The 18,267-nt window shown below is 51.2% G+C and overlaps 2 protein-coding genes across 2 annotated transcripts; both read left to right on the top strand.

Annotated features, from left to right (window-relative positions):
- The first annotated feature begins 11,563 nt into the window (after positions 1–11,563).
- On the top strand, positions 11,564–12,067 carry LOC121405177. Its single transcript, XM_041595784.1, has one exon. The coding sequence runs from the start codon at positions 11,564–11,566 to the stop codon at positions 12,065–12,067; it is 504 nt and encodes a 167-aa protein (XP_041451718.1).
- Positions 12,064–13,191, top strand: LOC121405176. The gene has a single exon (XM_041595783.1). It carries the CDS (start codon positions 12,064–12,066, stop codon positions 13,189–13,191), a length of 1,128 nt encoding a protein of 375 aa, XP_041451717.1.
- Positions 13,192–18,267: the final 5,076 nt, after the last annotated feature.

The raw sequence follows: 18,267 nt of genomic DNA, 5'->3' as shown, positions 1-18,267 counted from the left end.
TTTTCTCTACCTGCATTCGACCCTAACTCTTCTACTCTCGCTCATTTCGTCTCCTTCTCACCGTTCTATTTTGTCAGAGTCAATGCAATTTGTTAGTGGAAAAAAAAAACCGAAATTTTTTTTTTACCCACCGAATTTGTATACTCTTTAAATGTTTAAAATTTTGAGCGCAATGATATGTTTGGAAATAAAAAAAAATAATAGTTTAATTGGTATTTGTTTGGTAACCTTGTAAAAATTACATTCTCATTATGGTCTATTATTTAATCATAGTAAAAATAAAATTTGTTTATATAGATTTTATTGTTACCATGTTTAAATAAAAAACTTTTATAAAAATGTAAAAATAAGTTTACAAAATCATGTTTATCAACTTTTATGTCTATATTACCTAGCTGATAAAAAATCAATGTACCTTATTGAAAGGGTATTGATGCATTGGCACGCGCAAAAGAAGAGATGAAACAAAAGAAACCGCGGGAAAGGGGTGAGAAAAGCCGATTACACTAGTCAACACGATTTTTCCTCAAGGAACAAAACGAACTTTTTCTTAAAGATTTGGGGCTTAGAAATGGTTTGATGATATTTTTTTTTCTATGGCAGAACTTTTTTTTGAAGAATTTTTGAAAACTGGTATTTTTTCTTAAAGCTTTTTTCAGAGGTAGCGCTGTTTTTTCACATAGCTCTAGTATCTTACGTCTGGTTGTAAAGAACTTTGCTATTTTGAAAAGGTAATTAAAACAGCTAGAAGTTAAGCCCAAACACTTTGTGATTACAGCTTACCGTCTGGGAAATATAAAGCATTGAAATGCAAAAATTATGATTTTTGTGCGGTATTTTTTACGAAATTTTGACTTTAAAAACTCAGGAAAAGTCGAAGAGTGTCCTCTATTTTTTTGTGTATAGGTGCATTAATATGGCGTCGTTCAAGGTATCGCTCATTAAAATCTATGATAGATCTATGATCTATGATCTAAGTCTTTGGAGCTAAAATTCGTTAACCAAACCTAAAAATTGAAAAAAATGAACAAAAAATACCTTTTCGATGGTTGCGGGCCCAACTGGGAATTGGGTATAATTTTTTTTCGACTTTTCCTGAGTTTTTAAAGTCAAAATTTCGTAAAAAATACCGCACATAAATCATAATTTTTGCATTTCAATGCTTCATATTTCCCAGACGGTAAGCTGTAATCACAAAGTGTTTGGGCTTAACTTCTAGCTGTTTTAATTATCTTTTCAAAATAGTAAAGTTCTTTACAACCAGACGTAAGATACTAGAGCTATGTGAAAAAAACAAGCGCTAACTTTGAAAAAAGCTTAAAAAAAAAAATAACAGACTTCAAAAATTCTTCAAAAAAAAGGTTCTGCCATAGAAAAAAACCATAATTCTTTAAAAATTTTGAAATCCCCATATCTATCAGAAAAAGTCGGTTTGGATCCTTGAGGAAAAAAAAAGTTCGATTTTGTCGAGTAGTTTATTTAACCGTGGCTCATTATTTTGCACTAACGCATTAAGCTCGGCACGATCATACTGCTGTTCACGCTCCAGTTCTTTGTTGAAAAGGTCGTCTATATCACGATTAGGCGCCGTCATACCTAATTGAGCTAATGCTTTGCTTGCCATCATCAAGCAAAGGTCTTCAATAGCAATTGTTCAGAGTGAAGACGGCGCTGGCGGGGCAACCGCTCTGTGGGCATTCCAGCCACACATCGCTGTTAGCGTTCCAGCTACACAAGCGGTCGCCCTCGCTCTCGCCCTCGCTCTCGCCATCGCTCTCGCCATCGTACTTAAGAGCATTTTTCCCCCCGGCGACGCGCTCTCGCGCGCATACTCACCACGCTTGCGCTCCCGCCCACGCCCACGCTCCCGCTTTCGCGGCCGACAGCCCTCGGCAGCTTAAGCGCCACCGATCTGTAATTAATTCGCTTTTCCACCCCAAGCAAAACGGCCGTCTTTTGCACGCGATACACATATACATATTTATACTACAATTAACCCTACGAATAAACTGTGAAGAAATTGGAACTCGCTTTCTCGTCTTTATCTTTTGGAAATCAACTGTGGGACTTCGCGACGCCTCTTCGCTCAAACATTGGTCCATCGAGCCGGATATACTTCGCCTTCCCCAACCATATTCAGCCTTCGAGCACGGCATCGCCTTCACCACCAGGATGCCAAGATAAGTACGATTTTCGTGTGCCACAAATCCCATCCATTCGCGATTTGTGTTCCAAAATTCCGAAAAGTCCGAGTTCCGCGATATAAGTACATATATATATTCTTATACATGTACTTATTTCCTCATTCTGTGCCATCCGTTATCCGTGTCTCTTCTTTTTTCGACAAAGCCATATCATCGGCGATTCCGGCCGTTCTCTCTTCGTTCATCTCCAACTACCAGTGATACGGTAGTTCTTCAATTCCTTGTGTCTGTCCATTATTCGCGGACAAATTAAATAATTAAAAATTAATTAAAAAGTGCATTCCGAGCATATGTATGTACGCACATTCCAGCCCATGAGAGCGGCTTGCGGACATACAAACACACCTACATCCGTGTCTCTCCAAGTGCATTCCATGCACGACCCACCCCAATAAAAATATACACTGGCACATTCCGAGTGCAACTACAATTAAAATTAAGTGTTTTATTCCTGTACCTGTCCACATACCTACATTTACTCATACATTCATATATTTATGTCCATAGTTGGCCGCAAATTCCATATTGCCGACTATAAATGTACATCCAATTATTACACCCCGCATAAATATACCAATATACCAAATATATAAATACTGCACACACATACACTACATACATATTCCGCGCAAGTGCCAAATTTAATATTAAATTCGAGATTTCGTACAATTCGTGCACTCCAGCCACTTTTCTCGACCGCTACCCCAACTCCAACATTCTCCACTTTCCAAATAAATTACTCGCGACCAAGGCACGGCCACTAACCATACAGTATATAGATGTGCCAGTTCATACAACGACAGGGGCGCAGCTGAGTGTATACTGTATGGTTAGTGGCACGGCGCACTAATAGTAATTATTTGGCAATTTCCACTGCCAATTGGCAAATTGGTGTTTCGTTTTTATACCCGTACTCAAAAAAGAGTTAAGGGGTATATTAGATTTGTGGTAAAAGTGGATGTGTGTAACGCAGAGAAGGAAACGTTTCCGACCCCATAAAGTATATATATTCTTGATCAGCATCAATAGCCGAGTCGATATAGCCATGTCTGTCTGTCCGTCTGTGTGTCTGTCTGTCTGTCCGTCTATCTGTCCGTCTTGTTGAGCGCCTAGATCTCAGAGACTATAAGGGCTAGGGCAACCAAGTTTGGTTTCCACACTCATGTGATATAACACTGCTCGAAGTGTATTTCAAAATTTCGCCCCGCCCCCTTCTGCCGCCACAAAGGACGAAAATCTGTGAAAGGCCCATATCTACCAGACTGCCGAATCTGAATCAGATCAGATCATAATTATAGCCAGAATGAAGAAATTAATTTTCAGTCGCTTCCCCTGCCCCCTCCTGCCCACGACAACACAACTCATTTTCCTTCTCGCTCGCACACTCTGCCGCGTTCAGTGCGCGAGCAACCCCTAGCGGAGGAGATGTAGAATCTAAATGGTACATGTATAATCTACATGTTAGATGTAGAATATACATAATATATGTAGATGTAGATAAAAGATGTAGCAAAAAAATGTAAAATGTAAAATTTTTATTTTTAATTATAAAATTCTAAAAAATCATATGCTCAAAAATGTATATGCTGACTGAGTACGGGTATAAGTAGAGTCGCGTCCCCAGAAGCGACTCGCACGTTCCTTCTCGTTCAGTCTAAGTTGTTGGGCGAGGCTGGAGGTTATAAGGTGCATTTGTGATCCGGAGTCCAAGAGTGCCCGACATGGTACGAGCGATCCAGCACGATCCCTCAGCAGAACAACTGCAGTGGCTAAGAGCACCACATCCCTGCAGGAGTTCTGTGCAACCAGAGAGGCTGCTGAGGACTGTGGCTGCGCTTCAAGGTGCGGGAATGAAGAGACAACGGGTTCCGTGGGCGAGGGTCTGGCGTTTAAATGCAATAAAGTGTGATGTTTGCTACCACAGTGACGACAAGCTGATGACCTGCAAGTGCGCAATTGATGGCCAGCCTTCAGGCAATTCAGGCAAAGACCAAGCTTTTTCACCTCAATTAAGCGAAGGGACGGCAAAAGATTCCCAAACAGCGCGCATGTATATATACTATGGCCAGCAGTATTGCAAAATAGACACTCAAGAGAAACAGACTCAGTGGCTACAAATGAACTTCTAGTGTTGCTCTGTACTTTTTTAATCTTTCCCACCTGAATGACAGGCGTATACATTGCCATAGCGTGCTCCCGATTCTCCAACTTCTGACATCTTTGCTCCAGAAATGCGGTGAATTGTTGGCTTGTGGGTATGCTGTCCAGCGATGACGTTTCCTCCCACTTGGCTTGCGTGTCCGTGACATGCGCCTGAAAAATTAAACGTTTGTTATTAAAACGCTTATCAAGGAGGTCTAGCCTAATGGGATAGCTGGCGTGCGTGAACTCTAGAGACGAAATAGTGTCTAGTGCTGGTCCTTTCAGGCAGGAACGCAGGTGCTGCAGCTTCTCCACATTTGACAAATCGGTATCCTTGTCTATTATGGAGAAAAACATGCTCCAAAACGAGGAATACTGAGCGTAGCCCCCACTGAACTCAGGAAGCTTTAACTCCGGCAGGCGTGGCCGCCTTTGCATTGAGCATGGTAGCATTGCGGGCTGCCGCTTGTTTAACTCCCGTATCATGCGAATCTCCAGCATGACCACGCACTCGTCAAACTCATCCCTCAAGGGACTGCCGATCTCATCGAGATCAATCCTTTCCAGGGCATTATGGTGCTACAAGCTCCGCTAGCAACTTCAGCCTCACGTTCAGCTCCTCCTCACTGAGCTCGCCAATTCTCTCCTTGCCGACGGCCGTTTCGATTCTCCGTGCTGCCCCTACCATGGATTGCACCTTGCGCTTGTAGAATGCAGCTTCCGAATCGACGAACAATGGTGAGGGGGGCAAGAGTGAGGGGGTGCTATTAGAAGCCATTGGGTATGTTTACGAAGCACTGGGTTAAAGTTTCTGAAGCACGGAGCGGTTAATAACCGGTGAATAGCCTCGAACAGTTTTATAGGAACTGTACACTCGATCACAGCGCTCAAGCACACGGGCTCACAGTTCTACAGACCAGCAGCGAAAGTTCACAGTTTTAAAGGAACTGAGTAGGTGCAGCTGACAACAACAATGGCATGTACACTTAGAGCACCGAAAACCGAAATGAAGCAACCGCAAGAAAAACCGCAAAGCAGATGACGCGAGAACCGCTTATGTTGCTTGTGCACAAACGACGAATCGAAAAACCGTGGTACACAGCGAATTAAACAACCGACAAGTTGTATTTGCGAGGCATATATATATATATATATATTTATCGATTACATCACGTCGGGGTCACCAAAATGTTGAGCTATTGAGATTTTTCAATAGCGTAGAGTTAAATCGACAATTTGTACTTTGATTAATTCACAACACAGTTTGTTTGATTATGTTAGCTTTCTTTATTTGCCATGCAAGGCGAGTGGGAATAGTATGGGCGAGAGTTAGCAACAGGCGGACCCAATGATTTAATATAGGACATTTTCAGAAGTGTCCCAGAAGTGTGTCACACACACACACACACACACACACACACACAACGCGAGGCAGCGCTCAATACGGCAATGGCAAAGCGCCTGGGACTCCAGCAGCAAAGGGCGTTGGACACATAGGCTAATCCCTGACCTGCAGAGTTGGCTGAGCCGTAGCCATGGACAAGTGGAGTACCACCTCACCCAATTGCTGACAGGACATGGATGCTTTAAATCCTACCTGCATAGGTTTAAGCACGAGGATGACCCCTTCTGTGTGCTTTGCAGACGGGTCACCGAAGACGCGGAACATTGTTTCTTTGAATGTCCAAGGTTCGAGCAAGATCGGGTAGTCCTCACCAACAAGCTTGGAAGGACGCCATCAGTGGCAAACGTAGCGCAATGTCTACTGGAGTCAGAAGAAAACTGGGCTGCGATAAGCAACATGGCCACAGTGATGACTACCAAGCTGCGTCGCGAAGAAAGAGCACGCAAGGAACAGAGATAGACATAGTCTAAATAGAATGAGCGTATAGGCATTTCCCCCCGGCGAAGTAATATCTCGCGACAGTTCCGCCGGGACCGGGGTTGGTGTGTTAGATTGGTTTAGTGGGTTAGATCCCACACTTCGGCGCCATTAGGCGCTGAGTCGGCATAGAGCTTCCAGAACACACAACACAAAAAAAAAAACACACACACACACACAATCAGGGACGAGTGTGATTACCGAAAGTGAACGGTCGTGGTTTTGAATCCTCCAGTGAAGGTGCCAAGTTGCAGGCGATAAACCACCCTAAAAAAAGGAGAGTGAGAAGGAGAAGAGGGGGGTACGTACCGTTCCACGCTCTCGCCTGTGTTCTCCGAGCAACAACAAACGAAATTTCCACGCGCAATTTTGTTTTTCTTTTCCTCGCCGACTCGCCAAACAGCTGACTGCGATCGATAGTGCTGGGTAGTTCACCAATCTACCAGCTGGCACTCATCGGCCACGACTCCACCGTAGGCCATACAGGATGCAAACCAGGCAGCCGAGGGGAGCGACATAGGAGGGCGCAGCGGGCGTAGTCCGGTCTAAATGCTCACAGAGCGTTCAAGCGCGGACAAGGACAGCACACAACGACCATCTGGAAGACGGATGCCGCATCGCAAACCGAGCCGTGGCGAAGGCTTAGCCAGCCTGTTGTGTCGGATGGCCCCGCTGGGGGAGGCTCCAACGCTTATGCGCCCAGCAGCCACAAAGGCGCCGGAAGAAACAGAAGAAGGCCCAGATAAGCCACACGAGGAGAAGGCGGCGCACGCCCCAGCCAACAAGGAGCCTGACCGTGAAAGCGGGTGGAGTTTAGTGGCTAAAAAGCCGAGGACAGACGTCGCGCACGCCCAGACGCTGTCATAGTACAAGCGGGCGGGAACTCGCAACGGAGCGGGAGATCTGCGGCGCCATCGCGAGCCAGAACAAAATCGAGGAGGGCCAAATCCGAGTGCGGAGCTTGCGACGAGGCTACTCGGAGTCACAGTTAGCGGTGGTCAGCTTGCCCTTTTCCGTGGGCAAAGCCGTTTTGGAGCGCGGCGAGGTGCGGATCGGCTGGACCGTCTGCAGGATCCGAGAAAGAGAGGGTCTCCCAAGATGCTACAGGTGCCTGGAACCCGGGCATATTGCAAGTAATTGCAAGAGCTCGGTGGACAGGAGCGGCTGCTGCATCAAATGCGGTGGACAGGGGCACAAGGCAGCCGAGTGCAGCAAGGAGCCATCGTGCTTTATCTGCTCAGCAGCTGGGATGAAGGAGACAAGGCATCAGGCAGGCAGTAGGAGCTGCCCAGCCGCAAGCAGCGGGGTCAAGAACGCCAGATCCTCATGCAGTTGATCCAACTAAATCTGAATTACTGCAGAGTGGCGCAGGATCTCCTGGCGCAGACGGTGCGTGAGCTGGGCTCGGAGGTGGCAATCCTCAGCGAACCCTACAAGGTGGGGAGCAGCAGCGTGTGGGCCACGGACAGCACTGGCAAAGCTTCCCTGTGGCTCTGCGGAGTGAATGCTCCACAGATGCGCGACGCCAAGTCAGCAGAAGGATTCGTCCGGGCGAACGTTGGAGGTACGTGGCTGTACAGCTGCTACCTGGCGCCCAGTCTCTCGCTGGAGAGCTTCAGCAGGATCCTGGACGATCTGTGCAGCGACCTGAGAGGACGGAGCAACGTCGTGGTCGGGGGCGACTTCAATGCCTGGGCCCAGGAATGGGGGTCCTCCCGTACCAATGCCAGAGGTCGCACGGTGCTAGAGGCTTTCGCCACGCTGGACATCGTCCTGCTAAACGAAGGGTCCCGGCAAACCTTCAGCAGGGCAGGCACGGGGTCAGACATTGACATCACATACGCCAGCAGCGCGCTGGCACGCCACGCTCGATGGAAGGTCAGCGAGGTCTACACCGCCAGCGACCACGACGCAATCCAGTGCTCGGTGGGCGTGCCTGAGCGAGGGGCAGAACATGCCTCCGCGCCAGAAGGCTTCTGCAACGGGCTAGGGGCACTTCGCGCCTGGACAGCTGCAGCGAGCGCTACAAGGCGGCAAGAAAGGAGCTGAAGACAGCCATCAGGAGCAGCAAGAGGGAATGCTTCCTCAAGCTGTGCGATGCAGTTGAAGAAGATCCCTGGGGACGTGCGTACCAGATGGTGGTGAAGAGGATCAACGCGGGAGGCAAAGCCCCAACTGATCCCGAGGAGCTGGAGGGGATAGTTAGCGCCCTGTTCCCACGAGGGCAACGGGTCGTGAGCTCTCCACGGTCGGAGTTAAGACGAGGCGAGATATCCGAGGTCACGGAAGACGAGGTACGGCGTGCGGGCAGACGCCTAAAGCCCAAGAAGGCACCGGGCCCAGATGCGATCCCCAACAGGGCGCTAAAGCTGGCGCTAGCGCTGCTCCCGACGGAGGTTGCTGGCCTGTTTAACCAGTGCCTACAGGAGGGCACGTTCCCCGAGAGGTGGAAGAGGCAGCGGCTGCTACTTCTGGCCAAGCCGGGCAAGCCACCAGGAGAGGCCTCCTCCTACAGGCCCATCTGTCTGCTGGACACCATCGGGAAGGTCTTCGAGAAGGTGGTTGCAACGAGGCTGAGTGCAGCCATCGAAGCGGCTGGCGGTCTCTCCCCGGGCCAATACGGCTTCAGGAAGGGGAAGTCAACGCTGGACGCCATCTCAAGAGTGGTAGTAACGGCAAAGGAGGCATGCGCGGGAACCAGGTGGAGAGGTGGAAGCAAGTCCTACTGTCTGGTGGTGACGCTGGATGTAAGGAACGCCTTCAACTCTGCCGATTGGGGCCGAACGCTGGAGGCCCTCAGAAGCTTCAACATCCCGGGGTACCTTCTGAATATAGCTTACAGCTATTTCAGCGCCAGGGTACTCACGATGGACACGAGTCTGGGTTCCAGAGCATACGAAGTCTCAGCCGGAGTCCCGCAGGGCTCCGTTTTGGGACCCCTGCTCTGGAACGCCATGTACGATGGAGTTTTGAGGTTGCCGATGACAGCCAGCACAAGCTTGGTAGGCTTCGCGGACGACGTCGCGATAGGGGTGGTCGCAAAGGACCTTGCCGCCGTAGAAAACCTCGCCAACGAGGCTATCCAAGCCGTGGAATCGTGGCTAGCGGTAGCAGGCCTCGAGCTGGCGGCCCACAAGACGGAGGCGGTGCTCATATCGAGCCGAAAAGCGGTGGAGACTGCCATCGTGCAGGTCGGAGGGACCACGATCACCTCCCAAAGGTCGATTAAATACCTGGGTGTCCACATAGACACGAGGCTATCCTTCAAGGAGCACCTGGAGTACATCAACAAGAAGGCCAGCGGAACCGTAGGATCGCTCTCGAGGTTGCTGCTCAACACCAGAGGCCCAAAACAGGCAACGAGGAAGCTGCTGACGAGCGTTGTAACGGCGCAAATGCTCTACGCCGCGCCGGTGTGGGCGAAGGCCGCAACGGTGAAAAGCTATATGCGGGGGCTGGAGGCCACGTATCGGCTATGCGCCATCAGGATCGCATGCGCGTTCCGGACCATCTCGGACGAGGCAGCGCTGGTCATCGCCGGGCATATTCCTCTAGGGGAGCTGATCCGGGAGCGCAGAGAAATTTAAGACGCCCTGCAGGACGACGAAGCAGGAATCAGCAAGTCAGAGCTGAAGGCTGCCGCCAGAAGGAGCAGCATGGAGAAATGGCAGAGGAGGTGGGACAGCTCCCAAAAAGGGGGCTGGACGCACTCCCTCATCCCACACATCTCGTCCTGGGTCGGAAGGAAGCACGGGCAGGTAGACCACTACCTAACCCAGGCACTGAGCGGGCATGGCTGCTTCCGCAGCTACCTCAAGCGCTTTGGGCACGATACGGAGGACTGGTGCCCGGAGTGCGGCTCTGGCATAGTGGAGGACGCTCAGCGCGTCCTCTTCGAGTGCCACCGGTTCGCATACGAGCGACAGGAGCTTGAAGCCATTGCAGGGTCTGCAATATGCGTCGACAACCTGGTGCCGCTGATGCTGGCAGACCAGAGGATCTGGGAAGCTGCCACGGTGTTCGCCGCGAGCGTTATGAAAACGCTCAGGGCCATGGAGAGAAGGCGGAAGGAGCAAACGGAGTAGGTGTCTCCGCGCGGGCGAAGCAATGCCTTGCGGCAGTACCGCTGCTCGCACGACCCCTACCCCATCTGTCCCCCAACTGTTCGTACCATATTGTATTGTTCTTAGGTATAAGCACTATTGAGGAAGCCATTAAATGAATACAAAAAAAACACACACAATCAGGTGCAAGAGCGCGGTGGATCGCACCGGATGCTGCCTCAGGTGCGGCGCAAACGGCCATAAGGCCGCAACCTGCCAGAGCGATCTACGCTGCTTCATCTGCACGGCTAACAAGGGCAAGGACACGGATCACTACGCGGGTAGCAAGAGATGCCCAGCAGCCAAAGGTGGGTCCAGTTTGCCGCCGCAATGATGAAGCTATTACAGCTCAACCTCAATCACTGTGCTGCGGCTCAGGACCTGCTAAGCCAAACAGTGAGAGAAATGGCGGTAGACCTTGCCATTATCAGCGAGCCATACCGCCCCATGGAGTCCCCGGTATTCTTACTGGATGCCACCAAAAAAGCCGCGCTATGGCTTTGCGGTACCACACCCATGCAGGCCACCAACGTAAGCCCGGAGGTGGGATTCGTACGCGCAAAGGTTGGAAGGGTCTGGATGTACAGTGTTTACCTCGCTCCAAGCCTGTCGCTCGCCGAATTCACAGGTATCATAGAAAATCTAGCGGCTGATGTCAAAGATCATCACCCAGTGGCTATCATAGGCGATTTCAACGCGTGGGCAGAGGAATGGGGAAGCGCCTCAACGAATGCGAGAGGTAGGGTCTTGCTGGAGACCATCGCACCCCTGGACATAGCGCTCCTCAATCAGGGTGTGCAACATACCTTCTCCAGGGCAGGATTCGGATCGATCGTAGACCTCACCTTTACCAGCAGCTCACTCTTCAACACCTCGGGTTGGAGTATCAGCAACGCCTACACAGCGAGCGACCACATGGCCATTATCTGCAACATTGGCGAGCAGGTTGCTGGCGTCATAGCAGACGCGCCTAGATGGAAATGCTACCGCGCGGATAGGTTCAACACTGCGCTGTTTTCGAACATGATGTCAAACCTCGTGACGCATGGTAACGCGGAGTGCATGGCCAACCAAGTCATGGAGAGCATCGATGCAGCATGTGCCGCCACCATGGCCCAGAGGAAGCATTAAGCCTTAAGGCCCTAGGGCAAACAGTGCAAGGGGTGCGACGCACCGCAAAGGGAGAGCTCCTACTAGTTCTGGAGAAATCGGCAGACCCGAAAACCCAGGAAATGCAGGCAGCGGTGCAGGAGGCGCTCGGAAGCACGGCCGAAGTCAGAAGCCTTACTGAAACGGCGATCATTGAGGTAAAGGACATAGACGAGGTGTCCACTCAAGAGGAAGTGCTGGCGGAGCTAACGGAGCAGGCAGGGGTAGCCATAAATGAGGCCCAGACCCTGACGCTGAAAGTCTCGCCGACAGTAGCAGCGACGCTTATAGGGAAAGGAAGAATCCGCCTGGGATGGGGGTATTGCCGGATACGGCCCAAAACCACGCCTAGAAGATGCTTTAAGTGCATGGAGTTTGGGCACATCGCGACGAACTGCAAAAGTGCCCAAGACTTCTCAAAGTGCTGCTACAATTGCTCAGAAACAGACCACCAGGCTAAAGACTGCAAAGCCCAGCCGACCTGCATTCTCTGCAAGCGGCACCGGGCGAGGGACACGAAGCACCAAACGACGAGTTCGAGGTGCCCGCAGTACCAAAAGGCGATCCAGCAAATGAGGGATAGATGAAAATCATCCAAATAAACCTCAACCACTGTGAGGTGACCCAGCAGCTACTGGAGCAAACCGTCAGAGAACACCGCATTGATGTAGCAGTCATAAGCGAGCAATACCGCAATCGCAATTCCGAGGAGTGGATTGCTGATTGTAGGAAAAAAGCAGCGATATGGAGCTGTGGCAGCCCAACGCAGCAACTACGGCACACATGTGTCGGAGACGGTTTCGCCAGAGCACGGCTGAATGATGTTTACATCTACAGCTGCTATCTGCCACCGAGCCTCACGTTGCAGCAAGCGACGGCGGTGCTGGAAGGCATTGCGGATGACGCCCGGGAGAAACACCCTACCATCATTGCCGGCGACTTTAACGCATGGGCGACGGAGTGGGGGTGCCCGAGAACCAACCCAAGGGGACAGGTACTCTTAGAAAGCTTCGCGACGCTCGATGCCGTGCTGCTAAACACAGGCAGCCAGCAGACATTCGGCAGAGCAGGAACGGGGTCCATAATAGACCTAACGTTCGCGAGCAGTAGCCTTAGCCCGAGGACAACTTGGAAGGTTAGCGACATCTATACTGGGAGTGACCATTCGGCCCTGATCTATGAAGTCAAGGACGTTGCAGCACGCAACTCTGTCCTGGGCAAGCAGATCAGGTACAAAGTCGAAACGCTGGAGCCGGACATGGTACGAGCCATGTTCGAGCATTACGAGACCAGCGGGACAGCCTCAGAAAGAGCAAGCCAACTGGCTATGCAAACGTTGGCAGCATGCGACGCCTCCATGCTAAGGAAAAGGCCGAGCCCTGGCAATCGTAGCCCAACATACTGGTGGACTGCAGATATAGCTAGTGCCAGGCGGGAGTGCCACCACAAAAGGCGGCTATATCAACGCTCGAGAGGATCCCCGGAATTCGAGAGGCTCCAAGGGGAATATAAAGAATGCAGACGCCTCCTGAAGAGGCAGATCAAAGAAAGCAAGCGAAAATGCTTTGAAAAGCTCTGCGAAGACGCAGATGCGAACCCTTGGGGCTACGCATACAGGCTGGTGATGAAGAAACTGCGAGTGTTCAGTTCCCCGCCACCAATGTGTGCAGATCTGCTGGCAAACATAGTGGGAACTCTATTTCCAGAGTAAGTGTCAGCCCAGAGAGTGACGGAAGGAATTCCGCCACTTGAAATAGAACCCACTACAGAAGCAGAAATCCTCGAAGCTTTAACTCGGACCAAGGACGGCAAAGCACCGGGACCTGATGGGGTTCCAAATGCCGTACTCCGCACTGCGATGGAGACAAATCCACAGACCTATGTGGGACTCTTCAACGCGTGCATGTCCGAAGGAATATTCCCCAGACCATGGAAGCGACAGCGGCTTGTCCTTATACCCAAAGGGAACAAGCCGACCGAGGAGCCATCATCTTACAGACCACTCTGCATGCTAGACACAGTGGGTAAGATCCTCGAGCGCATAATCCACACAAGGCTGGATGCAGCTGTAACGCGTCAACTCTCACCGAGACAGTATGGGTTCCGCAAAGGCAGCTCCACTGTGGACGCAATCGGCGAGGTATGTGAGATAGCAAAGCGAGCTATAGATGGCACCCGATGGATGTATGGGAGCAAAGAGTACTGCATAGTGACAACACTCGACGTCCAAAATGCGTTTAACTCTGCCAGTTGGGACCACATACTAGAAGCATTGGAAAACTTCCAAGTACCGCCGTATTTGCAGATAATCATCGCTGACTATCTCAGAGACCGAGTGCTCATATTTGAGACAGACAAGGGGACACTTGAGCACCAAATCACTGGAGGTGTTCCCCAGGGATCGGTACTCGGACCGCTGCTGTGGAACATCATGTATGATGGAATCCTTCAGATGAATATGCCAATTGGCGCCACGGTGATAGGTTTTGCTGACGACATAGCAATAGTCGCAGTGGCAAAATATAGAGAAGAGGCACAAAGAATCTGCAATGACGCCGTAGAGCGAGCCAAAACATGGCTTTCCGGGAGAGGCCTAACATTAGCCACCCATAAGACAGAGGCGGTGCTCATAAGCAGCAGAAAGATAGTTGAGACGGCCACAATCCAAGTAGGTGACTCCACTATTAGCTCTAGTCCAAGCCTGAAGTACCTGGGGGTCATGATCGACCATAGACTCAGTTTCAAGCACCACATGGAGTATGCAAGCAGCAAAGCCGGTAAGACGGCAGTTGCCCTATCTCGAATAATGGCAAACACGCGAGGACCAAAACAGCCAAGACGGAAGCTCTTGGCGAGCGTGGTAAGTTCGACGTTAATGTATGCGGCACCAATATGGGCCGATGCATTGAAACAGAAAACATATGCCCGAGAATGCAACGCAGTCCAGAGAGTGTGCGCGTTGAGAGTATGCTGTGCATTCAGAACGGTATCGCAAGACGCAGCACTAGTGGTAGCAGGAATGATCCCTCTCCACCTGTTGGCAACAGAAGCCGCAGGAATAAGGGCACAAAGAGATCTAGGGACTAGCGACCAGGATACCAGAGGCGACGCGAGGCAGCGCACAATACGGCAATGGCAAAGCGCCTGGGACTCCAGCATCAAAGGGCGTTGGACACATAGGCTAATCCCCGACCTGCAGAGTTGGCTGAATCGTAGCCGGAGCCGTAGAGTTGGACAAGTGGAGTACCACCTGACCCAATTGCTGACAGGACATGGATGCTTTAAATCCTACCTGCATAGGTTTAAGCACGAGGATGACCCCTTCTGTGTGCTTTGCACACGGGTCACCGAAGACGCGGAACATTGTTTCTTTGAATGTCCAAGGTTCGAGCAAGATCGGGTAGTCCTCACCAACAAGCTTGGAAGGACGCCATCAGTGGCAAACCTAGCGCAATGTCTACTGGAGTCAGAAGAAAACTGGGCTGCGATAAGCAACATGGCCACAGTGATGACTACCAAGCTGCGTCGCGAAGAAAGAGCACGCAAGGAACAGAGATAGACATAGTCTAAAATAGATGAGCGTATAGGCATTTCCCCCCGGCGAAGTAATATCTCGCGACAGTTCCGCCGGGACCGGGGTTGGTGTGTTAGATTGGTTTAGTGGGTTAGAGTCCCACACTTCGGCGCCATTAGGCGATGAGTCGGCATAGAGCTTCCAGAACACACAACACAAAAAAAAAAAAAAACACACACACACACACACGCCGGCACGCGGTGGAAAGGGGGAGGGAAGGAGTACTGCCTGATGGTCACGCTTGACATCAGAAATGCGTTCAACACAGCAAGGTGGAGCTGCATTCTGAGGGCCCTCGAGAGCTTCAATACCCCAGCTTATCTGCTACGGATGGTGCGTAGCTACTTCGAAGGGAGGCTGCTACTGTACGATACGCAGACCGGTACAGAGCAATACGAGGTGACTGGTGGCGTCCCCCAGGGTTCGGTGCTGGGCCCTCTACTCTGGAATGTGATGTACGACGGCATCTTGCGACTCAGGCTCCCCCGAGGAGTGCACGTGGTGGGCTTCGCAGACGACGTGGTCATACTGGTGGTTGCGAAAGAGCTGACCCTGGCGGAGTCGACCTGCAACCAGACGATTTTGCTTATCCAGCAGTGGCTGGAACAAGTCGGACTTGAGCTCGCGCCTCAAAAGACCGAGGCAGAGCTGGTGTCCAGCCGCAAGAAGGTGGAGACGGCCTGCATCAGGGTCGCAGACACCACAGTGACGTCTAAGAGAGCGGTGAAATATCTGGGGGTCATGATCATGATCACACGGCTCTGTTTCCGAGAGCGCCTAGCCTACACGAGTGCGAAGGCAGCGTCCAGTAATGCGGCACTGACAAGACTAATGCTGAACACCCGTGGACCAAAACACTGGCGGAGACTCCTTTTAACTAGCGGGCCGGGAGCCTAGTTCGGCTTCATCTTTCGCGATGCGGATAAAAGCTCCTCGGTCGCTACTGGCTCCACATCGTGTGGTGGCTGGATCTCGTCGACTCCTGGAGCGCGGTTGGTTGCGCAGGTAGGGAACAGCGCCTCGACGATAGCCCTGAGTTGATGTGGGTCAGAGGGCGCTTCTGCGTTACTGGCGTTTAACCGCTTCATCACCATCTTGTATGCTTTTCCCCATGGGTCATGCTCGGCTGAATCGCAGAGCTTCAAAAAACACTCCCGTTTGCTCCTCTTGATAGCTGTCTTCAGCGTTTTTCTGACCTCTCCATAGGCTTGGTGAAATCCCGGCCAATCGCTGTCACTGCGTCTGCGTGATCTCTGGTAGCTCCTTCTGGCAGACAGGCAGGTGCGCCTCGCCTCCGCTATCTCGTCGCTCCACCAATAGGTCGGCGACTGCTTGCCACCGAACTTCTTCCTTCGAGTCATGCTGGCGTCGCATGCGAGCAAAAGCTGTTCTGACAGCTGGTTGGCCATCTGCTGCGCTGAGCCTTCTACCGAAACTCCGCTCATCGCCTCCAAAAACACCGGAACGCGAAGTGTGTCTCCCTTGTAGGCTAGCCTCTGTTCGGTCTGGTTCTGGGTTCTTCCAGATCCGCCGCCTATCGAGAACACCAGTGCCTCATGGTCGCTGGCAGTGTAATGGTTTCCCAAACTCCATTTGGCCTGAGGGGAGAGGGAGCTCATGACGAAGGTGGGATCGATGACCGATCCTGCACCTCCCCGATTGAACGTGTTCGCTGAGCGCTGGTTCAGCAAGACAACGTCCAGCGTCGCGAAGGCCTCCAGAAGGGCCTGTCCCTTTGCTATGGCATCCGAGCTGCTGGTTTTTGAGATGTCGCTACCCCACTCCTGAGGCCACGCGTTGAAATCACCTGCTATTATAGCAGGCTTGTGGTTCAGCCTGCTAGATTGATCTGGTAGCATCTAATCATGGCCGTTTTTTTTCATCCTACCGTTCGCTTTGGATGCCATTGGGCATCTCTGACTTCCAGCGATGTGGTTGTGCGGCTTTCCGTTCCCGGCGCAATGAAAGCACTTCGCTTCCTTATGGCAGTTTCGGATTTTGTGGTAGTCAGCTACACATCGGCTGAAAAGTGCGGACTTTTGCAGTCTCAGCACCTTCTGCGCCAGGTCCTTCATGTCCTTGTTTAGGTATCTAGCTTCCTTCAACATCTTTGATAGTTCTGTCGACCTATCGACGAGAGTCGTGAGGATAGTCCGCAGCTCTGCGGCTACCTTCGTCCCCGTAATGCTTCTCTCACCAGTCTCGCTGCTAAAGTCGAACGGATTGACTGGGGCTTCTGCAGGGGCCGAGACAGTCAGCGTTGGGTGCTGCATCAACTTCAGAGGCTCCTTTAATGGGGAGCCAGTATCAAGGCATAATTGTGCCATTTTCCCGAAGGCCTGCTCTTTTGGCCAGACACCTCTGGGCGTCTGCCACTGCGGTGGGAAGCGCTGCAGGCTTGACCTCCTCTCGAAGGCCACCTTTTCCTCCTCCTCCATTCCTCCTACTTCGAAATTCAAATTTTAAATATCCGTTGGCTCTCAACTTCCACCCGGTTGCCCAATCTCCACCGATCTGGCAACCTTGCATCGTTCTGTGAAGCCCGGCAGCTTCGTCCGTGGAGCAACTCTACACGATCACCTGTCTGGCAACTCTGTGATCAGCTGTGAAACTCCAGTCGAGAGCAACAGGTTGAGTGAAAATTTTTTTTCTTCCACTAACAATGAGGATAGTGGAAAGCGCCAAAACAGAGATTCAGCCCTCCCCCTCCTACGTGGAGCGCTACTACACCGTGACTAAACCGTGCCCCTGCAACCAGGCGGGACGTCGGCGAGGCCAGATGACATACACAGTACGTACTGGCGTGACAGTAGACTGCTTTCAACAGCCTTCCTTTTGTTTTTCAGGCGTGGCACAGATTCTTTTTGCGGAAAACTTGGAGCTCGTTTTGAAACACAACTGCACTTGACAATCGACTCAGTGTATCTTCCCTCTCCTCGGAGTTTGGAGTGAACTTCGGAATAGCATTCGGTGCGGAGCTCGGAGTAAAACTCGAGTGAATTGTGTGTGTGCAACCCCTCAAAAAAAAAAAAAGGGAAGAGGATACACGGATACAGCGTATGATTTTGTATTGCAGGGATTTTTGGCAAACAACAAAAACCCAAAGCACAGAAAAAAAACAAGCAAAAAAATACACACACACACACAGACAGACACGGAGGGACCGTTAGAAAACATATATACTCCTGCATGGATACCGTTAAGAATTCCGTG

This window comes from Drosophila obscura, unplaced genomic scaffold (genome assembly GCF_018151105.1).
Source record: "Drosophila obscura isolate BZ-5 IFL unplaced genomic scaffold, ASM1815110v1 contig_75, whole genome shotgun sequence".
NCBI lineage: Eukaryota > Metazoa > Arthropoda > Insecta > Diptera > Drosophilidae > Drosophila > Drosophila obscura.
Note: the sequence above shows the minus strand (reverse complement) of the source record. Positions and strands in the feature narration are given on the sequence as shown.

Excerpts from the sequence above, each read along its gene's own strand:
- LOC121405176 (XM_041595783.1), top strand. The coding sequence starts at position 12,064 with ATGAAAATCATCCAAATAAACCTCAACCACTGTGAGGTGACCCAGCAG.
- LOC121405177 (XM_041595784.1), top strand. The coding sequence starts at position 11,564 with ATGCAGGCAGCGGTGCAGGAGGCGCTCGGAAGCACGGCCGAAGTCAGA.